A 25,065-nucleotide genomic window follows, 5' to 3' on the forward strand; every position below is an offset into this window, starting at 1 on the left:
GAAGGTTCACATTTTGGTCATCAATGGTTTTAGAAGCTCAGTCCATTTGTAACACATTAATACCAAGGGAATTTAGATAATATCAAGGAGCATATTTTCCACATGAATGAATAACCAAATATATTCCTTAAGTTACTGTCTCTGGGAAATGGAATAGCATCATGAGGTGCTTAAATACCTCATTCTTTATTTCAAATATAAGCCTAAGTTTGAGAAATTAAATATATGGTCTTACCTATTTTGCAAATATAACCTACTCAAGCAAGTTCCACTTATTTTACCACCTTCCTGAACTGTGCATTTTTTTAGCCGTTTTCTCAATTCTGTAGTGTCACTTGGCTCCTAATTGGATGCACTGTGTTATTTTTCAAATTTATTTCTTCTGAAAAATCAGGCTACATATTTTTTATTAGACTTTTCCCTTGCTTTTATTTTACCCTCTGTTTGTTTCACATTTTAACTCTGAAGTAGAATACAAATATAACATAATCCTCAATCTTCAGATAATCTGAGGCAAAACTAGCAACATTTAGACCCACATGAATAAATACATTCTGGTATATCTGTGTACAAAACTTTTTCCAAAAGAAATGTGTGAGCATTTTTTTTTTCTGAATCTTTTCAGTACTTTGAGGGCTCCTTACCTGGCTGGTAGACAGAGGGCTTTATGCTGGCAGTAGTAACAACTCTCGTTTTTGAAGCAGCAGAAGGAGCAGGACTTTCACTGTAGCCTCCAGAAATTGGCATTGCTGTATACGACTGGGTAGTGTTTCTAAAAGCAAAATGGAGGTGTGAACAGCTTTATACACAGAAAAAGTTACTGATCATGAAGTAACAGAACTGGCAGCATCCAGAGCACTCCAAGAGAGAATGCTGGGAGATTCATCAGTCTTTGTCACTGCTAAGGAAGGCTTGGACAATTATTTGGAAAGAAAAATTAGTAAAATAAGGATTTTAAGTAATGGCAAGTTTGCTGATGTTGTCATCACAGAAAATAGCTTGCTGAGGGAATATGATAAATTTGAAGCTCTCAGTAACAAGGGATCAGACTTCACAAAACTGCATAAAAAGTTTGTGTTTTCTGCTCCTCTGCAAACAAAAAGGCCTGGTCTTGTCTAAGATAAATCAATGAGTTACATGTGGACTTAAAAATATACTTGTTCAGCATAATTACTGCTATTACAAATGCTAATTAGTATTTATATACTAAGTCTTTTCAAAAATATTGAAGTAATATTTAAAAATTTTTCAGAAACTAACCCTTTTCCCTATTTAGACTGAAAAATAAATTTACATTAATTTTCCTATTGTTCAGATTCATCCTTCAGAAGAAAACCATACAATATGCAATAGTATGATGCACTTTCTTGCAGTCCTAAATAAAAACATTTGCTCAGGATTCCAAACGTCAGTAAGAAAGAGTTTTTCCTTTATCTTATGGCTTAGATAGTGATTTTCAGTTTGATTGCAGTAACAGATTAAAAAATAAGCCTCTTCTATCTGCCAGTTACTTGGGATGATTCTGTTTGTAGTTCCTGTGCTTCACAGACTGCTAAAAGAGCATCAGAGTCAAAGCAAGCAAGAGAGAATAAAGAAGTAAAAGGAAGGGAAGCAACAGATAATGAGATGTAGGAAAAACCTACTCAACTACAGAACATCCTTCTCACTCACCCTGGAAACTGTTTTGCTTGTTTTTTCCCTTCAGTGTCACTCCCCCTATGAAGTAGATCCCTATCTATTTGTGCTGACAGCTAATGAGTTATTTCCAAAGTGGGTTTGTCTGTAGGAAAACATTTCTCAGCATATGAAAAGAAGCATCCATCTTTCCCAGACTATTGGTCCATCTTGACTTTACTTTCTTTAACAGTGGAAACAGATGCCATTTGGAGAAAACACGTCATAATCTCACATGGCAAACCCAGCACATTTCATCCACTACAGGTAAGAAACATCCTGAGGAATGGAAACTTTCAATTTTTAATTTTGCACAAAATAAACCTGTCCTCAATGTAGCTTTCTGCTGCTCTGACAGTGTTTCTATTATAGATTTAGTTTGCATAGCATTTCTGCCTCAGGCTAATTTATTTTGTCTATGTAGCAAGACCTAGAAACTTAGCTATTGCTACAGTGGCTGTAGCTAATTATTTCTGTACCTAGTTAGGGCTTAGGCCTGCATTTGGGTCCATTGTACCATGAGTGAACACAACTCTCCAGGATAAACTATTATACCGGGTTTGTATTCACTGTAAATTCTGTTGTGAACTTTGCTGTGCTTTGTAACTGCCAAAGCTGTCCTAAGCACTCTCAAACCTTCTGGGTTCCATTCCTACCATCTGTTTCCTGATAAGATCTCCTGTGAGGTGCCTCAGAAGACATTGTGCTCAGGATCACTGGACAGAGGCCATTGCTGCTGCCATAGCACAGGGACACTGTAGGCATTCTGGCTTCACCCACAGCTTTCAAAATGCCATCAGCTAAACACCAGCTAAAGAATTGTCCTTGTTTTAAAATCTGATATTCAGGTGAAACTACACAGCTCAGTGCCCAGTATTTACAATGTGGGTTAAAAGATTTTAAAATTATGCGTTGCACTGCCTGAATCTGAAAATGTCATCCAGTTAGGAAAGTCTACTCCCAGGTCCACAGATGCAATGGTTAGAAAGACTTATTCGAATCTCTTTTAGTGCAGAAAATAAACAAAGAAGTTCTGAACCGGATTAGTAATACTTAAACTGTCATGAAGAAAAATGGTAATTCAAAATTCAAGTGTTTCCCAAATATAATAGCATAGTAAAACCATACCACAGATTTCCTTGTGTTCAGGGAAATGAAGCTGAAAAAAGCCCCAAAACAACACCCCCCTTCCCCCCACATTTATAGTACCACCAAAATCAAAGCAAAATTAAAAGAAGCACCGAATCCTTTTAACCCTTTTACATGATTATGATGCATATTAAATACAGTAAGAAAGATAAGAAAGCTTATCAAAGAGAAATAAAGTGTTATACTACATCATTAAGGGTTTAGTGAAAGAAAAGATTTATCAAAATTTCTGCTGAAGAAAAGGAAATGGCATGTGATTAAAAGAATCAAAAGAAAAAAAGAAACAAGAAAGAAGGAAATTAAGAAAGAATAAAAAGATGTTGTAAGCACCAAAGATGCTTTAATGGATCAAGAAGCACTGGCATCTCAAAAAGCAGTGAATGCAACCTCATTGAATTTATCTGTAGCAGTCAATGGCATGTGACAGGCAGCAAATTAAATACTGGCTCTGAAAACTATTAGTTGTCAGAAAAAGAAAGAGTAAATATTTCTAAGCAGATCATTTTTATGTTAACGCTTCACTAGATGCCTACTAGTAGCAACAAACTGGTTTGTTAAGTGCTTTTAAGGTAGAATAGCTGCACAAAACAGTTTGATACCTCTGCTTTGACTGGTAGGTGATGGAGGTGGAAGAATGCCGGTTGAAACTAAAATGAGACAAAAGTTGTATTTGAAAAAATATACACAAAAGATTGGGATATCTTGCCCTACCATGAATTTCCTATGAGTAAGAAGAGCTCTTAAATGCTGAAGTAAACAACATGTGCATATTTATAATTACATGAGTATTACATTACATTTTGTTTTCTTATTTAAGCTGGGAATCACAGTGACACCTGACGAGTGATAACATAAGTCAATGAGCTGAGAGCTCCATAAGTCACTCTTATCTGATCTTGCTATTTGATTGTGGAACTCCAATTATTTTTATGAGCAGAAAAAAATACAAGGGATTTTTCTCAGTGCCATGTTTACATTGCATCAAATCTGAAAAGCAAATCTTGAATGAACCAAAGGCCAAAGATCAGGGAAGTGCCCCAGCCTGTGAGCAGCTTGGACAACCCCATGGAAAGGACAGGCTGGCATAGCTGAAGCAGAAATATCCACCCACCGTGTTCAACTTTTGTCTTGAAGAACCTTTCCATTGCTACAGTCTTAGGCAATTTTTTTTCCCCTTGGGGAAACAGTGTAATTTCAGAACATAAATGAGTCATTTATGCAAATACAGGAAGTACTTGAAAGCCTGCACAATGTATGATCTGAGAAGCGAGAGGATTCAGAATGAACAGAGCTCCTGCAGGGCAGTGCAAGGCTACAGAGCATCAATCCCACCCCACAGGGGCACAGCCCACATTTCCCAGAACCACCAGGGATCTGCCTTATGCCAGTTATTTTCCTAACTTCTGGAGAAGATTTCTTCTTCCCTTTACCATGGATGCAGTGCTTGGATTAAAATCTCTGGATCAGAAGCTACACTTGGCTTTTAGAACCATGAACCATAATTGTAACTCCTTCCATTGTTTCTCCTGGTTTTGTATTCCCAGAGTGCTGTTGCATGGAGCACCCTGCTTTAATCCTCTAGATGGAATAACCCATCCCTGAAGAGCTTCAAGGTTATTCAAAACTCTCCTGCTGTGCTTGCTTCTTTTGAGTGAGATTGTAAGTGGAACAGATAACAGTAAGTCAGATTTCACTGCAGATGTAAAAGAGTAACACAATCTGTTAAGGGTTAGTGATTTACTTCAAACACTCCTCTTCAGGAACATTATAAAGATTTCACTCCTCTTATGTGTTATGCATATGCTCACAAAAGCTAAGTCACTATAGAACAGGATCTACTAAAGTGTAAAATCAGATTTAAATAGTTAAGGTTATTGATCAAGAAAGCCTCTCGCCTTTTCTTGGTGGATATTTTTAAAGAATCTAAAAGAGAAAAAACCATCAAACACTGGAATAATGGTGATAAAATCTCAGCCTCATCTACCCGAGGACATCCCCATCCTGTAAAACAGTGGTGAAATTATTTTTTTTTTAATAAAATTATATTAAATGCTCAATATTCTTCTGGTATATGTCAAGTTAAAACTGGATTTTTAAGTCTGAATTTTGGCATCCTAAAGCATTACTTGATTTCTAAATGAAAACTACCAGATGCCCAAAAATTTGAATTATAGATCAATTTAGAAGCCATTTTCATTCCCTTACATTTGAATACACCAGCTATAATACACAACACTTTTTAAAACATACATGGAAGAAGCGCACCAAGATGAAGAAGCTATTCCAGCTGCAAGATAGCCATCCAAAACCAACCAACCAACCAGAGTTCACTTCTTGTACTTGATTATCAAGGAACCAAATTTCTACAGGTCCTACAAGTCTTTGATTTGCCCTTATGTGCCAAGACTTGCTGAAGCCAAGACAGTAACATTTGCCTGTTGGTAACAGGCAAGCAGATGACAGAACACACTTGTGTCATCCACTGACAAAGCAGCAGTGTATAAAGTTGATATGCTGTAGATCTTTTAAATGTGGCCAGGTGCCAGCAAGAGGTTTTAGGAGTCTGATTAGAGCATTTCTTTTGGAAATGGACAGGTGTTTTTATAGATTCACAGACCCTTTGATGTTGGAAGAGGCCTCAGGAAGAATCTGATCTAACCTGCTGAAAGCAAGGCCAGCTCTGAGGTCAGACCAGGTTTCTCCATGTTTTAGCCAGTGATGTCTTGAAAACTTTCAAGAGTGGAGACACAGCCTCCCCAGACAAGTCACTTCCTTTCAAAGGGCCAGGAAAAGTAGCAATGGTCCATGGCAATCTAATTCACTAATTTACTTTCAATTCAAATGCCTCAATATCTCAATGTCATCTTTCTTTTTATATTCTTTGAAATTTTGTTTCATACTGATTAGTCCATGTTGGTACATAACTACAAATGAATTCATATGGTTTCAAGGCCTCACACTGCTTCCCTTCTCCCATTAAATGCATATAAAATTTAAGGGACATGGAAGAAAGCTCAATCAAAAAACAGTATTACATTAGCTCTAAGAAAGACATGCAAGTAGTGTCAGCAAGTACTGGTTAACTTTATACTAATTTATTAGCAGTTTATGCATATTTGTTGCTTAACTTGTCCCTGCTCATGAAACTAGATAATCTTTAAGATCTCTCCCAGCCCAATCCGTTCTGTGATTCCATGATTTCCAAGGCAGGAATGAAAACAAGCTCTTAGGAAAGATTTTGATGGGTTCTAAGATGCAGATGGTGAAACATGAATAGATGTACTCTGTCTGGACAGAGTAGTCACCAAAGCTTCCATTTAGTTTCATCTTCTGACTGATTTCAATCTTCAGCTGAAAGAAACCCTAAAATCAAGTATTTTCTGTAGCTCAGGAAAAATAATACGTTTTGCATGCCAGTGTTTAATCAAACTCAAATATGCACAGTTATTACTGCTTGGAAAGCAAGGAACCTTACCTGAGTAGAAGGGGCTTCTTGAAACTAAAGTTACAATTGGTGTACTTCCACTCATCAGCAGTCAGTTTTATTTCTTATATTTTATCAGTTCCATACTGGGATTACTTCTCCTATGGAAGTCCCATGGCTGGAAACAGACATGTTCACATCCTAAAACTGAAAACTCTTCTGATGTTTTGTTCTGTAGCTATTTCAGTTTTGCATTGGTTTCAGTGATGTGAAGCCAACCAAACTGCACTTAAATACTTCCTGTGCCAAGCATTTAACTGTTCTGTGATTCTCTTGAGAAAGACCATTGTATTTCTTGCCTTTATTATACTCAAGCCTTCAAACTTGTGCCCTTTGTCAATTATAACATCACCTTTGGATAATTCCTAACTATTTTTAATATAAAGATAAGACACACATGGATAATTACAAACTCAAATGTATTGCTGATTTAGTTTATTATTTCTTAAGACTGTTCAAATTGTGTTCAATGAGTCCTAAACCACCTGCTTTTCTCTGTTAGTTGTCAAAGTGTTAAGAAAGCAGTGAAAAGGCTTGGAAGTGAGGCAGTACAGCAGCATTCCCTCTTTCTAATGATAAAAGATTCCTGTGATCCTGTGTTTCCACCAAGAAAAAAATGGTCCATCATTCTCACCCAGTGTTTCTAGGCAAATATTTTCATTTCAGGATGGTAAAATCAGCACATACCAACCAAGTGAAACACCTCTGTTCCAAGAGGACCCTGTGGTCACATATCCTACATCTAAAATGTTGCTGTTTCCTAGCTGGGTTGTCATGCAGAAGATAAGGAAGGGGCTGTTCTTTTAAACACATTGTGCTTTTTCTCTCCCAATTCAATCTCTTCAGAAACGGAAAACCTCATGTCAGAGAGCATAATACAAAATCAAAACAAATTAGGTTAAAAGAAGAGAGCTTTAGAGATATACCTAGACTGAGAAGAGATAGCAGATGAAATAGTGGAAGCTGCTAATGACATGTTCTTGGGCCCATGGAAAGGCTTAGGCTGGGAAAGAGAGCTGGGGGCTGCAAGAACTCTGCAGAAGACACATAAAAGCATGAAAGCATGAACAAAATGATTTAACAGGGACACAAATCATGGCATCAGAACCAAGCTCTGGCAGCATTCAGATACAGGAAAACTGCTGCATGATTACCAGGGACATGTTTTCTGTAGCACACATCTGCAGACTTACAGAATAGCACAACCAAGCACATCCTTACAGAACACAAAGCTAAATGCACACGTTGTGGAAAGGTTTTAAAACCAGACTATCAATAATTAAGAAAGGCAGTATTACAGGACAGGACTTTTGTCAATGATACATGCTTTTATCTGAAAGATCTGAAGATGTTTGAGTCTAAATACAAGAGAAACATTTTACTGTGCCCAGTCCAGACAGAAGATTGTCCTATCAAAACCAGAAGTAATTGGAATGATTAGTTTAGTAGAGACTTTTTTTTTTTTGGTCTGAAGCAGATACTAGGTACATTTTCTTCATGCTATGGTTTCAACTGAGGGATAAAAATTATTTAAAACTTATCATGATTTTATGTGGAAGTGCCTCTCAGGCCAGTTCTGAATTTGAGCATAAGACCTTTTTCAAACCTCCTTTGCTGTCTGGAATAAAACCACTGCATTGTGGTAGGTCATGGCTAGGTAAAAACTGACTAAAGTGAAAAACCAATTAGTTGGTATATACACATAATGCAAGTCAACTAGGAAAAATTAATTAAGAAGTAGAGTCAAGAGAACATTTCCAATTCCATTTATACATACCTAAAATATGATACTTCTGAGGTCTCAATTATAAGTGTTTTATATTACTGGACGTGTGTTTTTCCTTGGATTTTAAAAGCATGCTAAAATAGACATCTTTTCAGAATATTCATGTAGCAAAACCCAAAGGTAAAAGAATATTATGTACCAAAAAACTCACTCTTACTATCTCCAAAATGACTGCAAAGTAAGTGACAGCTGTAGAAATCCCACACATTTCCTCACAAGCTGTCTGACAGTTTTTCATATACAACTGTAACTCCCACTGTGCTACAAGTGTTAGGAATGCATCTCCTTGAAACTTACTTCAGCTCAAAGGCTAATTCTCATTAGGAAAAAAAGATCAGATAAATCTAATAGAAATGAATTGATTTAACTTACAGAGCAAGTCAATCATCAAGTGTCCACCATGTTTTACTGATATCTGCTGAGACACAGTAAGCTCAATCATGTGAGTAAATGACATCTTCTAATTTTCCATTTCTTGTCCTACTGCAGAAACACTATTAAAAGAATCTTCATTCACTGCAACTAAGATGAGGAGTTGTTTTGGTTTTATTATAAATAGTGTAAAAACATTTCTAATTTTATGCCCAGACTTGCTTTCTGAAAATGAAGTTATTTTTAGGGCGGTTTTATTTTGCAAATTCTATGCAAACATGAACAACATATCACAAAACTGAAAAAAACCCTCACATCAAAAAAAAAAAAAAAAACCCTCTAAAAAACCCATCCCCCAAAATATATAAAAGCATATAAACCACGTTACAGCTTTTCATACTACATTCTTAAGCTGAGAATGTGTATGCAGCATTTCCAAAGCCAGAGGGGTACAAAGCAATGGAGCATTACCTTTGGAAGGAGGATGAGAAAGCCTCTTGCACTACTGAGGTGGTGGCTGGTGCTACCATCAGGCTGGCTGTGCTTGGAGCAGCAGGAGCAGGCTGAGGTGCTGAAGCATGTGGTGCAGGAGCAGCAGAACTGGGAGCCACCGGGGCATGCTCAACAGGGGTACTAATTAGAGTTCAATTAAATAAAACAAGAAGCATCTTAAGAAGGCGTGCATTTACATGGAGAGCATAAAACCTACTATGTTTGAACCTGCAGCTGCAAACATAGTAGCTGGCTGGGTTACTGAGGGAAAAGCACAATTATGCAAAGAAAAAAAAAGACATTTGTTCAGCCTTTTCCATTGTGCAGTTCAGACTGCAATGCAGCGTTGGTCCTGCTTGACTGAAATTTACCCCAGGTGTTAAAGAGCACTTCAGTCCTGCTCCCACTGATGCCAGTGGTAGGAAATGTGGCACTCAGGACTGAAATGGCTATGAAGAGCTGTCACAGTCTTGTGAGCTCATATAAATTCCATCAAATATATTGAAATGAATGATGATAATCTAGTCTTGTATCCTGTGACCATTTAAGTAACCTGTTGAACTATTAATGTCTTCTATCACCACCCTCACATTTGAGAATTACTCATCTCTTAAAGACAGACAAATGGAGCAAAATTAGCAGTTTTTTTTTTTAAATCAGGGCATCACTGTACATAGCTGTCTTGTCCATGAGCAGTAGCCTAGAAACATAATGGATATATGTCTACTTGTTCAGACCTGTCATAAGCATATTGTCACATCTCTGTGGTCTTACAAATTACTCCTATCAGAGTGATGGAATTCAGTGATTCTCTTGCTCAAGTTACAAAGGTCCAAAATGCTCCTTCCTGAGCACACCAAGTATCAAATAACAAAAGAAATCTTACAGCTCCACAGCTGTTTCTTCAGCCAACCTTTGCCCTCTAACTCTCTCTCAGCTTTCTCTTCTAAGCAGAATTACCATCCATTATGCAAATTATCTCATATTTGCTTTTGCTTCTCTCAGAAGCACTGATTTGCCAAGTTATATTCCTCAGGACACAGAACAATTGTTTGGTATTTCTGAATTTATGATACCCCTTGTTCTCCAAGGGACTGTCCCCTCTCCCCTGTCCTTCACCTCCTCTTCTAGAGTTCAACAGTCTACAGGATGGTGTCTTAATTCAGCTGAATATCTTGTTTGATTAGCTGAAACAGATTCTGGTTGTTATACCCACAAACCTCAAAGTTGAATGCAGCCCCAGAATAGCAGGAAATTGGTATTTTCTCCCTTATGGAGATTCAGCTACAATTATGCACATAATAAGTAAGTTCCTGAAAATAATCATCCAGTTTGCAGTTCTGACTTTTAAATCCTTACACCAGTTTTGCAAAAGTTCTTCCATAGTAATATGCATTTGAGAGTCAGATGATTTCTTCCATCCTGAAGCATTTAATGATGTAAATTCTTCCAATTAACTACCAGACAATCAATTTCACAGCCTGTGTAACAGCATAGCTGTGTATTATCCATCACAGCTAATCTGGTACTGAATTTCAACACTGTGAAATTTTCCCAGTCCACAGTGGGTACCAGAATTACCCCATTAGAAACTGTGGAGTCGCAGTTTTCATCTTACATACTTACATATCTTTGATTTGGCAAAGAGGAAAGGATTGAAACTATGCTGCACATAAAAATGGAACTTAATGTATGTGTTGAAAACAAACACAAACTAGGATTTCACCCATTTTGTCTATTTGCACTGATGTGAAAAGGGAATTAACTACAGATTTCAGAGGATTCAAGACTTCATACTTTGAAGAGAACAGTGAACTTAATTAATTGCAGTTTAACTGTAACAATCTACAAAATAATCAAAATTCATATTCAGTGATAAATACTGAAAAGAAAGTTAAAAAAACCTAATCCACATGTGTGGACATGGACCTGTGTGGAAACAGATTTGAGCAGAATGAACCCATATAAATAAGATAAAACCAAATATACTGGAGTACCTTTTAAGTTTAAAAGAAATGCAAACAAATTTTATCTTGCATAGTATTTGTAATATTTCTTTTTTTGTGATGAAAATGTTAGAGACTTGCTTACCTTCCTTCATGGTAGAATATGTGAATTATATTACATAATACATATTACATATGTTGCAAGGAATTGGAATAAATATAAATGAAGTGGATATAAACATAAAAATCAGAGTGGTTTGGTCACATAAATTATATGCAGTTGATAATACTCTCAAAACAGGATTATAGAAAGAGCTCAAGACTGACTTGACTGGTCGTAATTTAGCAACTATAAATTTTACATAATTTTATCTATATTGTCAAATACAATAGCCAAACTGGTTTTTCCCCTCCTCCTTTCCAGTTTTTCAGTCTGATTTTTTAATTTTAGTTATTCAAGAACAGAAGAATTTCAATATTTGATAAATGTGAGTGCTGCTTTATAAAAAAGATCATCTAATGCAACAGCTTCATTATGATATATTATAGAGTGTTTTTTGGTTGGTTGGTCAGTTTTTAAATACAATAATTTCGTAGACATTAAATCTTTACAGTACTTTGTATTTTAAAGGACATTGAAAAAATCAAACATCTTCATATTTGCGGTAATAAACATAAAAGTAAGTTAGGTGGATGAAAACAAACACGCATCTCTTCTCAGCTGATTTTCACTCATGAAAAGGAACACTGATCAGTAGAGGTTAAGAAGATAATGGTTAACAACCATAATGAGAACACAGCAAGAAATGCACTCTAACATTTAAAATAAAAGTATAATCTATACTTTTTTCTCTTGGTGAAGTCCTAAGTTCTGAGATTTTCTATCCCAATAACAAGGAGTGGATGATTAAAACAGCACTTAGTCTCCTTTCTGTAATGCATGAAGGTTTTTGTGTTTTTAATCGTCCAACAGATCACTTGCAAAGAATCAAAAATATAGAAAACCAAAACTAAAACGGATATGAAAAAATATCTGTTATTGCATCATTTGTAGGAAAAAAGTGCCAGAGAAAATATTTAGAGAAAGCTGTAATGCATAAGGATTTAATATTTGAATATGGGAATGTTTGTGGAAACCACTGAAAATACAGAAATATCAGCTGCTGCTTCTCTGCTGAAGATGCTTAATGACTTGTCTCTGTTTTGTAGGTGTGATCCTATGAGAGCCACTGAAAATGTAACATCCACATGGAACCAGAAGCTGCTGGAATTGGAAGAACTGGAACCTTGGCTTTGGGGCAATGGGCATTTCCATCTGAAGGAGTTAGAGGTTGTTATTCCAAACCATTGCAAAGCTCCAAACCGGGTCAGTGATGCAGTTACACGGCACAGTGTACCTTTGGTTACCGGATGAAGCAAGAGGGGCTTTCTGGCCAACACCGGCCTCGCCCTGGCTTGTACCTGCTCCAAGCCTCACAGAGCCCTTGGAGGCCACTGGCTGAGCATTGGCAGGGTTGGCATCCCTGGTGGATGACTTAGGAGGGTGCCAAATACTCGAGGTCACATACTGGGGTGCATGCGCGGTACCTGTAGGCCTGGGTGACAGAGATTACAAGGGTGTTTGTAAATGAGGCATTTCCTAGGTAATAGCAGGGGTTTGAGGAACACACAGAATTCCAGCCACAGATGGAGCTGGAGATCATAATGACAATGCAGATGAAGTAATCTTGGTAATTCATTGGTTAATTACTGCTTAAGACCAGGAAAGGCTCGACAAATTAAAAAAGGTACCTTGTGTTAAATCTGGAAATCATATTGCTATGAATATCAAAATAAGCAGAGCTGTGATGGTAATGGAGGTGGAGAAAGGCTGTGGTATGACAGATCACACAAGATTAAGGCAACATAGGAGGACAATAACACCAATCATATATCAGAAATTGTTCCTGGCAAAATAAAATCATAATTAAAAGAAAAGGAGATTTCAGTGAAGAAGCTGCATAGTCCTATACATAGTTTTACACAAATGAAACTGCTGGTGAAATAGTAACATGTGTTGCTTGTTCTTTACAATTTAATTTATATTCAGGATTCAAGGGGTTTATTTCCTTCTTTTTAAAATTATTAATTTAAAAATAAAAATAAAATTTCCCAACTGTTCAAGTGCCAGTTGTCATTACTTGTGTCATTATTAAAAAATAATCTTGCACTCAGATATTAACTATGCAACCTTCATTCAAATATAAGTCCTAAAAACCCCAAAAATAAAAAGTGGTTGCATATCACTGAGGCAGGAATCAAAAACAAAGAGAAAAGCAGTAGCAAAAAATTCTTTTCATGACTAACTACTAAGAAGTCTTTCTTTGCTCCATTTAACAACTGGTCCAATTCTCTCAAGAAATACTGTGTACCAGTACTTGGGGGTTTAAAAAATTAGCTAATTGAAAACAACACATTTCTATACTCAACTGCAAAATGTTCTGAGATCCTTTGTAAGAAAACAACTTGACATGAAAGAACTTACAGAGGGACTGTTTTGAACCTCATAACCCCTTGAGTATCAATCAAGATCTGACATATAAATGTTCTTTAAAAGACAATCTTATTTATATTTTAAAAATGCCTTGAATAGTCTAGACAAAGTTTAAATTGGAAATTGTTCTTAAAACTATATCATAAACTGACAGTACTCCGTTTTCAAGAATATTGGATTTAAAACTTCTTATTTTTCAGGTTATAAGTTTTGAGAAACACAACCCCCACTGTTCTGTTCCACATCACAGTGCATGAGAAAGAAATGCCCAATGAACACACTTAACTGAAGCCTCTTCTTTCATCATCTGCTCAAACAGTGTATAAATTTCATGTTTTTGAAGTAAGAACAATATGAAAGAAGTGAAGATACATTCTTAACAGGAAGTAAATCAAACACAGCAAACATTACCTGTTTTCTGATGCTGCTGCAAGGTTTTCCTTGTCTCTGTGAAAGGAGGGGATACAGTATGAAATAAATGCAATTGCCAGCGATGGCAAAAAAGCCCCACCCAAAACAACCAGGGAAGAAGAACATTTGGGTTCGGGAGAAATGTTTGGTTGCAAAAAGCATCCTAGAGTGGTTGCTCATAAATACAGCTGTGAGAAGCCTCTTCAGCTTTCCAGGTAAAACCACCAGATATACAATTTTGCTGTATATCTCTTATCACTTGCAAACAACTTTGTTGCAATAATAAAATAAAAGGAAAATTATAGGTTACAAATGAGACATTGTATGTGTGTATACAATTTCAGGAAGAGTTTTGTCTTTAATAAGTTTCCTTTTAAAAAAGAATTCATTAATATTTCAGCAGAACATACTTGGATGCCAAATCCAGGCAGTAAAAACAATCAGAGCTGGGCAGTCTTCATGGACCTGATATTTTGAAGTGATAAGCAGTTAAATGGTTACCAAAGACTTACACAAAAAGGATTTCATCTGCCTGGCATAATTTAAAAATTCTCTTCCCTACCCAAATGCTACTTTTCTCAATCTAAATTGGATTAGAAACAATTCCTTCAACTGGAAATCATTCCTTCGTTGAGGCGAGGATTAAGTCAGCCTCAGTTTCACTGATGGAGAACTGGGCTGTTATTCTGTAAACACACATACACACTTAAAAAATAACTGATCTGTTCAAATGCAAGCAATTGTTTATCTGTAAGAAGTTAAGACGCAAGTAATTTCATAAAGAATAGAATCCATTAGCCTTAAACACCTAAGTTTGAAATCCAGTTAATTAAGTAATTGAGATAGTCTCACTATTTAGCAATTTAATGGGTGATTGCATCCCTTCCTATTTAAGGAATTGTGCTGAAATTTCAACAGGTTTAAAGCTGAAATATGCCAAATGAGAACACTTTTCTTAAGTGGCATATAAAATTACAAACCACAAAGTGAATGTCCTCATTTACCCAACTGAACCTCCTTCATAAAGCACCCTTTGAAAACAAAAAAGGAATACATGCACTTCTTTATATGGATTTGCTGGGCTCCAGTCATTAACTTACATTATGTTTGGAAGGCTATTCTTAATATTTTCCACATTTTTATCAGAATTGTGTTTATGTACTTATACATTCACATATATATGTACAGTCACATATTCTTTCTTTAGTTCAGTTCCAGGAAAGTTATGAAAACCAATCCAGTTAAGATCAGCAAAGGCTTTGGCACAGGCGTTCTCTACGAATTTTTAAAACCTTTAACTAAAATGTAGCCCTAAAATATATGAATTGAAGCTGGATTTTGAAACCCAGAAGTTGGGAAATGCCCCTCAGATGTGTCTGTCTGAATAAGATGTGGTCAGAAGAGCCTGCCTTGAACAGAAATCCCCAACGAGGTCAATGGCTCACCACTCCGAAGCAATGAGAAACCAAACACTGTCCTTATGGTAACCAAGCTGTGAGTTCACTGCAATGCCAGCTATGGAACAAGGTGCAGGAGGATGGATTAGAGACTGTGCAGGTTTGGGCAACTGTTAATTTACCAAGAGCCATAATCATGCAACAATGTTAAAGAACACAGTCAGGGCCTGCAAACAAAATACAGGGCTATTTATCTCCAGTGTTGCCAAATGCTCTATGAGAAATTACAGCCAAGACCAAAAGGCAGGCAGCTGGGGTCAGGCTGCAGCAGTGCTAAGCCTCTGTTGTTACAATTAATCTGATCCTAACATTTCTGCTCCAATAGCTGGGGCTACAATGAACAAGGCAAAAAAAAAAAAAAAAGTCACTTGACTCAAGGTCACTTTGAGGTTGGTATTTCACAAAATCTTTTTCCCCAAGTGTACAATATTGGATAATGTTGAGTGACGATGGCAGGGGAGTTGTGAAGGTTAAAACAGAGAGAGAAGTATAGTAAAAATACTTCCACAGAATAAAACAAAGGAAAAGGCACAGAGTAAAGGGAAAAATGAGTTCAAAGGCATATAACACTTCTTCATGGTTTTGCTTCCAGGACCTATTTCTCTTCCCAGTCAATAGGAGTAATTCCCATTTGGCTACCAAGAAGAAAGGCTCAAGATCAGATGTGCCTCTGACTGGCAATACTTGCATTCTAAGGAAACAATGACTGGATTTCTGGCCTTTACAATCAAAACATTTTTTGCTAACTAAATGCAGAAATAACTTTACTTTTGAGCCAAATACATCCCTCAGGCAGGCTCAGTAAAGTCAATACCTTCACAACATGAAAGAATTTGGCTCAGAAAACTATGAGCTGTTTGTATCTCTGCCTACACAGGCTGCTGCACTAACTGACAGTAGTGGATAATAGTTTTGAGCTATCTGGGAGAGATTTAAAATTACTGTGGGAGATTTTTTTTTGTCTGCAGTTGTTTTTAGTCCCCACTGAAATGGCTTTTGATAGAAGGGCCTCAGTCAATGACTGTTCTGAGACAACAGTGCAACTCCCACAGATTTCATTAAATGTTGGACCTGTATTTCAAACAAGATCTATTTAAGCAATATACTCTCTTCCCAATTCCACAGGACATTATACAGTAGAAATTATGAAATGTTTTCTTCTCATAAAATATGCTACATGATATGGTGCTAAAGGCAGAGTGAAATGATAGAAATGGAGTCTTTTTCTCACACACATCAACAAGAATTAGAATAGTTTGAGTAACAGAAATCAAAATTCATTTGCAAGCCAAACTTGTGTGTGCTATTGGACCCTAAAAATAGCGTGGAGAATCTTCAGAATTTTCAGTAAATGAGTAGGTTAAATCTGAACTGTATGTATGGGACACTGGAATGTGGTCCCATTCTACTTTATTTTTGGGAACCAAATGCAAAAGATCCCCAAACACGTACATGTAGCAGGCAAGCTGAAATGTGGAGTTGGTGCACCTTCCATCTCCCTTCTTCTTAAATAGTACAGATCTAGACTCTCTCTCTGGAAAAGCTCTGCTCTATTCCCCTAAAATGTGGAGAGAGAGTCCTATGATGTGCAATGAAGACCTGGTGACATAAAAACATGAAGTGTCCTGAGGGTCCACATGATCCTTCAACTACTCTTTCAGTACTGAAGCAAAAAGCAAATATTCTAATTGAGTTTTTTCTCTATACTCTCGTGGAGCAAGACTTTTTCTAATTTTACAAATGAGAGACTAAAACTTAATAGATTTGTTCATGGTCTAAAAGAAAGTCCACAGCAGTGTAAAGAACTCAAATAAGCTCTCCCAAACCCCAGCTGATTATTTAAATTATCAGTTCACCCTCTTTAATCAGTTCACCCCCCTTTATTTTTAAAATAAATATGTCTGTTCATTTCATCAGTATTTTACTGTATTGAGAACCTAATACAGTCTTCTACCAAGTCTGACAGATATACAATCTTTTTTCAAAGGGGATATAAACATACAGATTATTAGGGTCTATATTTATTGAAATCAAATATTCTGTTTTTCTAGTAGTATAGTGTGGTAATTAGACTTATAACTTTCATCCCAGCATGGACTTATATTTATATAAGCATATTTGCCTACAAATAAAATTTCCTTTTAAGAAGTAAAACTAACAAAGTAATTTTAATGAAATTCTTATAGGGTGTCTGAGAGTAAAGTTGTGTGAAAGCTATTTTATAATTGCCTTCCAAACATTTTTTGTCTTGAAGGCATGAGACACTGACACTGTTGGAAACTGGACACTGAGCTAGGTTAACTGGTGCTCTGATCCACTGAGGCTATTTCTACCTTTCTGTATTTGCAGCTGAGAATTTTTCCATGGTCAGATGACTATTGAGGCTGCTTGCCTTTTCCCCCCCATGCTATATTTCTGTTATTTTAACAAAGACACCAGAAGACAAACAAAGAAATGACAGGCAGTTAGCTGGAGAGGACAGAAGATGACTGTCATGCTGGTTTAGTTAACACTTCAGCTTGGGATCACAAAAAGGGGCAGAAGAGCGAGTCTCTCTTTTTCAGCCACTGTAGTTAAGAATGTGAGCAGCCCACGCCAAAACAATTGCAATATATATCCTACTATGTTTGCTTTCCAAAACAGGGAAATACTTTTCTCACAGGGGTTTCCGGGTTTGTGCAGATAGTGCCACAGAAGAGAAGAAGCATTACCTTAGATTCAGTGGAAAACAACCAGCAGCTCGTTCTCAACACATAGTACGGAAGTCAATCAAAGCAGCTCACTAAAATCCAAGCCAATTCCTCCTATAAATACATTTTAGTGGCATCTACAGGTTTGCTGTTAAGTCTAATAGTTACAGAATAAATGCAGCTGGACATACAGCAGCCTTAGTGTTGGGGAAAGGTAAGGTAACTCTTGCCCAAGGTTTTTGTCATGTGAACTCCAATTTTAAATTTTATCTTATTGGTAAATACATCACTTTAGTAAGAACAAAGACTGCAAAATTCTGAGCATGTGTAGCAATTGGAGCTGGGATTTAATTCAGATAATTATTCCCTATCTTGGCCTTAAGTGCGCAATTCAATTTAATTGAATGTTTTCCTGTAGCTTTCTACAGCCCCATAGTATAAAGTGCAGGGATCCGCCACCAGGCACCTGAGCACAGGATCCAAACTCTCAGTCTGTGTTCCTGACCACTACAGACAAAACCACTGCACAACACGTTTGGGTTTTGAATGCCAGGAAATTATTCCTCTCTCACTGAAAGTTCTTTCTCATCATGACTTCACTTTCCTCCAGAGAAGCTGAGGAAAGAACAAGAACTCAGAGGTTTCACTTTCAGGGGCTTGTTTTTTAGACCTACTTTTTAATTTGTGCACATTGATGATAAGAAAATTCATATTTCCTCTACATGGCATTAAACTAAGTTTGAAGCTGCCCCTGAAACCCAGCAATGTGTCTGGGCTGTTCAGTTCCTGAATCAAATATCTAATTGATATGAATTAGAATGGCTGTCATTTTTTCAGAATGTGGATTAAATTTTATTTCGTAAACTCTCTCAAGGATTTTCTTACCTTCCCTCTCTCTCATTTGTAATCATATAAAATTCTGGGTCAGCTACAACAAAAACGCTTACATGGAAATGAGCTATTAGGAAGTTATTAGTATTTAGGGTAATTTTGCTGACATTAATGCAATTTAGAAGCAGAATAAAAGGAAGCAGTGCCAGTGCTGTGCTCCAGCTCACCCTAAGCAAAGCTGTGAGCCAGGCTGATGATCCACAGACCCCAGCTGAGGGTCTCTGAGTTACAATTCTTGTTGGAAAATCTGCTGCATGTTAGAACTGCTTTTCCCTTTTTGGACTGAGCAGTCAGAGAGAAAGGCAGCACTGGTGTCTTGGTTAGCCACCTGCATCAGCTGAAGGATGCACGTGAAAATTTTAAAGGTTCCAAAGTAGAAATGAAAGTTAATGTTCATTTCTGATCATGCAAAAGTTACATGGTGGACAGGAACGTGCAGGAGACTGAGGTGGTAAAGATAAGAGGCTACATATAGGTCAGTACATCCACACCCAAAGTTTAATTTCAGTTTTAACAGGCTCTGTTAGCTTATGCATTACTTTCTTTATGAACTGTTTTGAGAAAAGTTTAATGGTATTTTCTAATTGCAGTTGGAGGCTTCACTCATTCATTTTTAAGTGGGTACATTGAAGTGGATACACTGTACCTTACACTGTCTTTGACCAATTTATTCTACAGGGAACTGACTTGGAAGCAAGGGATTTACGATGCCCTAATAAATTTTTTCCCTGTAGAACTTCCAGGAATATTTAGAGGAAGAAAGACTTTATATTTGATCAATTTTCTCTCCTGATTTCACTCAAGATTCCATGAAGACAACTGAGTTATTTCACTGTTCCTACACTTTTGTCACTCTTCAGGTGTTAAAAGGTAAGTGGGGATTAGAAGATATTAAATTGATGTGCTTATTATTTTTTTATTATGTTCCTTAAGTGGGAAATGTACCTAGAGAAGTCTGCTTAATTTCACAAGCTGTTGTGGAAAGATGGGCCATGTCTTTCAAAAATAGCAATTCTGGTAATTTGAGCAGCAGATAGGAGGTTTTTGGCAATTATCAGCAATGCTAATTATTGGAAATTTTGGCCAACCAAGGAAGGAAGTCAAGATGCCTTAGCGTGTCTTAATGGTGTCAGATGGCTTTGATTAGCAGCCATAGAACAAGGATGCTACTGTGCTTGAGAGCAAGTCTTAGTCAAATAATTTTCATGTATCCCGCAGAAAGCTGTCAACTAAAGGCAAACTGGTTAAAGAAAGTAATTATCTGGTAATACCATGCACCATACCAAAATTCTGACTTTTTAACTTTGCAAACTCAAATTTGTGTAAGGATCCATTTAAGTTTCTGATACATGTATTGGTAATCCCAGTCACTGAAGCTCATGGTAGACACAGTTAAAGAACCTACAACATCAACTCATCTCCTGTGTGGAACCAGAGTGCACAAGTGAAAAATTGGTGTCACTTCTGCCCTGAGGAAGGCTTCAGAAAGCTCTGTGATGTGCAAGAGTTGGACCTTTCAAAGTGATAAAGTACTCCCAGAAATACTTGTTCCTTGCTCTGGAAGAGATACTCCACCCAGTTGTGCATAATGAGAGAGAAACTGCATTGAAGTGACCTCTGTATTACCTAGCAAAAACACACTGTCCTTCCTGTGCAGGCAGGCATGAGGAGAGGGAGGCAAGGGAAGGAGCCACAGAACCTTCCTCCTTTTGTCCCTTTGTCATGCATGAGAGGATCAGAGGTCAAGCTGTCACACCCAGTGTCCTAAAGCCACACTGCAGCCATGTCCCATCAGCACACACTGCATGCAGTCAGTGCCTCTGCTGCAAACTGGGCACTGCAGGAGGTCAGGGGGCTGCTGGAGCAGGAGGCAGGCAGCAGGATTCAGGAGACAGGTTAGTTTAGACCAAAGAGCCTTGGACCACAGCAGAAAAGGAGCATGTCCCTGTGCCATAACCAGACAAGCAGATTTACCTGGAAGGCCTTTTGGATTTGATTTCCTACTGGCATCAGCTGTGCTGAGTCTTCATTAAATGCTTATAACACTATGCTTTACTGGCAATATTGGGAAGGGCAGGGGACTATCCACATCCTGTGTTTTACTTTATTTTTGGCATGGAGGTTATTTAGAAGACAGTATTGTCACAACCATTGTCCTCTGCTCAGCAGAGCCATCACAGGTCAAAATATATTCACCATGGGACAGATACACCTGCCTATCATCAGTGCTGGTTTAAAGAATTACATGACTCATTGAGTCTTCAATCAGGAACCTATTTTAAGCCTCACTGCCATTAATTGTGACTGATTTTCCTGTGTGGGACAGCAGACTTGTGCAAGTGCTCAGGAAACACTGCAAGATTGGTTGGTCACTCAGAAGCCGCACAGGATGAGATAAGCCTGAACATACTAAAATATAATAGGCTAGGCTTGCCCTTTCACTAGAACAAAGCTACTGGGTTTTTTTTCAAAGCTTTAATGCTTTTTTATCAGGCCCAGGTTTGTTCCTGTCACTAGCAATGATATACAGTAAGTAGAGTGAGAAATCCAGGCCAATTTCTCTGCCTTACAGACAAAGCCTGCCTCCTCCTCAGGAAGCAAAAACAAGGCCTCTTCAGAGCTATACAAAAAAAGACCCATAACATGAATTTTCTGGACTTGAAGATCACCATGACAACATAAAAGAAGATTTTTGAGGAGTAAGAGTTGAGGGATTACTAGTCTAAATATAAAAAAGAAATGACATAGAAATACTTGATTGACGTTTTTACACAAAAAGTCCATCACTTGTGAGATTTTTTAAAAGGGATTGGACTAAGCAGTTGAAATGTGGTGTAGTAAAAATCTTGCTGTAAGGATTAATGAAGGCACCTTCACAAAAGATCTTTAACATTGCAGCAGTTCTAAAAGCTGCCAGATATTCAAAATTTTTTCCTTTTGCTTTTTTTCCCCCATGCAACTGCATAAAGAATTGACATTCTACAAGCTTGGAGAATGTCAGATTCCAATTCCATGATTACATGGTTTATATGCACTGAATTTATATCATTATTACCTTTCAAAATAACATTAAGTGTGAACATTGAGATATAATCTAGACATATTCATTCTAAAACATGCACTACAACTCTGGGAAATGACTAGTATTTGCATTATATTCATAAAACATTAAGGATGCACAATTGTTATTACCATGAAAAGACTATTACTAATTCATAAAAACATTTGGCTGAAAATTAGAACTGGAAGATTATTTTGCTTAGGTACATTTTAGGTTTATGAAAGAAATCTAAATTGCCTATTGATATTTTAAATTCTATCAAAATCTCCCATATATAAGTGAAGTTCACACCAAAGGTTGCTCCTGGCAACAATCAGGAAAAGCGAAAATGTTGCTCTTATTTCATGTAGTAATGCTGATTTACCACAGGTACTAATAAGACAGTGTGATCAGAATCTGTTTATGTACCCATAAGGAAAATATAAATGCATGTTGTGAATTAAGTAGCATGTCCTGAAGTGCTCTGATATTCAGCTAGGAAAAGTGAAATGCATTTTAAAAGGAATTAGTGCTTATGTACTCTTAAGTAATACTGAAGAATAAGGGTTTTTTATATATGTATGATAATCCTTTAAACACTTCAGTATTTGGCTGATTCATGCAAAATTCTCCATGAACAGTAGCGTTTCCTTATTTCTATAACACAGAAAAAAAATGGGAGTTTGAATGAACTTGGTTCTTGTACAAACTGCTGAGACAAATTTGGAAGCAGCAAAAAGTGTAATAGTTTCAATCTGATCTCATACACTAATCCCTTTGATTGGAATTACTGCTACCAGATAAAGGTACCTAACTCCACTGCTTTGTCAGGTTTATTCCAATTCAGACAATTCACAAGTCAATAATAATTACAGCTAATAATGGAAAGCTTTTGGACCAAATTTTATATTTGGGAAAGAAAAGTTCTCCTTCTTTCAATAATCACTTTAAGCAGTTAAGTTTTAAAACAGAATAAAGTACTGTGTAAAATAGACACAGAATTATTTTAGTTTTAAAACCTTTTATTTCAGATAAAGCATGCTGCTATATACAGAAAAAAATGTGAGTCAAAGCAAGGGCAATACAGAATGGGCAACATAGTCCTTAAAACTTACAAGATGCTTTTAAAAGCTTCAGTGCACCAGCAGTATGATGTATTCTTCTCACTCCTAAATCACCTCTAGCAAAATGTCATTTCCTTGCAGATCCTGAGCAACCTCAGCTACCTCTCTTCCATATAATGATAAATTAAAGTTTCCAACACAAAACTTACAGCAATGGTTTCAGTAAATGACTTTTGATAGTATAATATATTGAAATATAACTTCACATTGTTAATATCTTATTTCAAACAGCATCATTCAGCTATGCAAACTAAGTGTGTTATACATTTAGCAAAGTCTAGGACAATCAGTTTTCCTTTTCAACTTTCTTTCTCTTACTTCATTATCTTTACATCAGTAAAACTGAGAAAATCTCATTCTTTTTCCTTCTAAAGAAATACTGTCCATAATTTCCCTCTCATTTTCTTCTAGAATTAAAGTCAAGAGACTACAATAGTGACATTTTGCTGTATACTGAAGTTTGAGATAATAAAGGAAAAAAAGCGAAGCTACTTTATCATGAAGAACATGTCCTTGGTTGTGCCATGATTTCACCCTTGGTGAGAGCGAATGGCTAACAGGCTAACAGCAGAAACCAAGTGCCTAGCAGCACATCTTTGCACGAGTGGCAGGCTCAGGCTCTAAGTCAGGCCAGCAGTTAATGTGTTACTGGGACTCTGTGTTTGCCCTCGGCCGGGGCAGTTTAGCTTTTAACATTAAGGAGCTGCGCGGACAGGCCGTGATGCCAGTTGCGCAATTTGGCAAAGCGTGGGCTGTTACGTTCCGTTTCAAACCTCTCCCTGTGGCATGAGGAAAGAGAGAGACAGAGACAGAGAGAGACACACATACACAGGAGAAAGAAAGGAGGGAGAAAGAAAGGGGTTAGGGACCATGGCTACCACTCCCCTGCCTTACAACTAGGGCAGTGGCAATTTATTTGGATTTTTTCCTCAGTTTTCAAATCAGCAGAGTGAAGGCTGGGTGATGCTTTTTGGACCATGTGTGAAAGGTTTTGCAGTGATTTATTTCTTGATATAACTTATTCTTTGACTTGTGCTTGGTATTACAGGGCTGCTTTTGCTACAAATGCAGTGTAATCCCATTGTTTTCCTCCCAGCAGTTTCTCTTGGCTTCTCCCTCCCTCTCACACAACTGAGGAGTCAGTGAAAGTTAACTCATACAAGTGCAAAATAAATGCAAATAATTTTCTATTCTCTAACACTTAGGTCAGCCCATATATAACCTGCTGTCCTTCCTGCAAGGACCACCAACCCCAGGTTTCAGCAGTACTTTTGTATAGCTTCCTCAGAATTAGTGAGTGTTAGCGTAGACATTTTGCATAGATATTTCTAGTCATTTGTGTCACAAAGCAGAACAACAGGGGATTTTCAAAGCAGAGTCCTGTGAAGTATTGGCCACCTCCTGCAACCCCTGACTGCAGACTGGAGTGCTCGAGCCATGCTCAGCACCTCTCAGGATTTAATCTTTTCTAGATGCCTGGTAGCTTAAATTCAGCTTTTGTACATAAAAAGGGGAAGAAGGAAGATGTGAGATGATAGCACAGTCAGGGAGAAGTATATCAAACAGAATGAAAATGTTCTTGTTATTTGCAAAACTTTTTGCAGTCATTGCAAACAAGGTCATTTTTTCCTCATTATTTACACTCAAAACACAAGACAATTAATTGTGTTAATGCAGTGGAACTTGAGAGTGAAACCAGCCAAACAGAAAGGAGCAGACTGGGCTGGTTTTACTCCTCAGGCTGAGGAAAGCACAAAACAATAAACAGAGTAAATGCCAACAAATTCACTGATATTTCTAAATCTTTTCAGCTTAGTAACACAGTGTCATGCAAGTAACAGTCCTAAAAGAGTCTTGATGTATGACTTCTCAATCTATTTTTTATTCTTTTAGGTAATTAAGAGATACAAAGTATTTCTAGCTGAAACTTTCTGATGGCATTTTTTTTCAGCTAAACCAGAATATACTAGCTCCAGTGGGTCTGACATATAATTTAAGAACTCCCTTACTGCTTTG

General features: G+C 37.1%; 1 protein-coding gene and 1 long non-coding RNA gene across 14 annotated transcripts in view; one reads left to right on the forward strand and one right to left on the reverse strand.

Annotated features, from left to right (window-relative positions):
* The window catches only part of LOC134422128 (uncharacterized), a 38,209-nt gene extending 25,585 nt beyond the window's left edge, over positions 1-12,624 (forward strand). The window contains exons 3-6 of one of the 2 annotated variants that reach the window (XR_010028734.1): positions 1,868-1,941; positions 4,368-4,482; positions 8,468-8,535; positions 12,113-12,624. This is a non-coding gene — a long non-coding RNA (uncharacterized LOC134422128). The remainder of the gene's footprint in view (positions 1-1,867; positions 1,942-4,367; positions 4,483-8,467; positions 8,536-12,112) is intronic. The other variant, XR_010028733.1, reaches the window with a different exon arrangement.
* Positions 1-25,065, reverse strand: part of LDB3 (LIM domain binding 3) — a 108,513-nt gene that overhangs the window by 15,568 nt on the left and 67,880 nt on the right. For 2 of the 12 annotated variants that reach the window (XM_063163984.1, XM_063163977.1), the window contains 6 exons: positions 13,848-13,883; positions 12,301-12,498; positions 8,937-9,098; positions 7,234-7,341; positions 3,423-3,470; positions 645-772 (listed from right to left, as the gene is read on the reverse strand). In XM_063163984.1, coding sequence (XP_063020054.1) covers positions 645-772; positions 3,423-3,470; positions 7,234-7,341; positions 8,937-9,098; positions 12,301-12,498; positions 13,848-13,883 — 680 coding nt within the window. Of the gene's footprint in view, positions 1-644; positions 773-3,422; positions 3,471-7,233; positions 7,342-8,936; positions 9,099-12,300; positions 12,499-13,847; positions 13,884-22,926; positions 23,829-25,065 lie in introns of those variants that run through there. The other 10 variants (XM_063163983.1, XM_063163976.1, XM_063163980.1 and 7 more) reach the window with 10 other exon arrangements.

This window comes from Melospiza melodia, chromosome 9 (assembly GCF_035770615.1).
Source record: "Melospiza melodia melodia isolate bMelMel2 chromosome 9, bMelMel2.pri, whole genome shotgun sequence".
NCBI classification, from domain to species: domain Eukaryota; kingdom Metazoa; phylum Chordata; class Aves; order Passeriformes; family Passerellidae; genus Melospiza; species Melospiza melodia.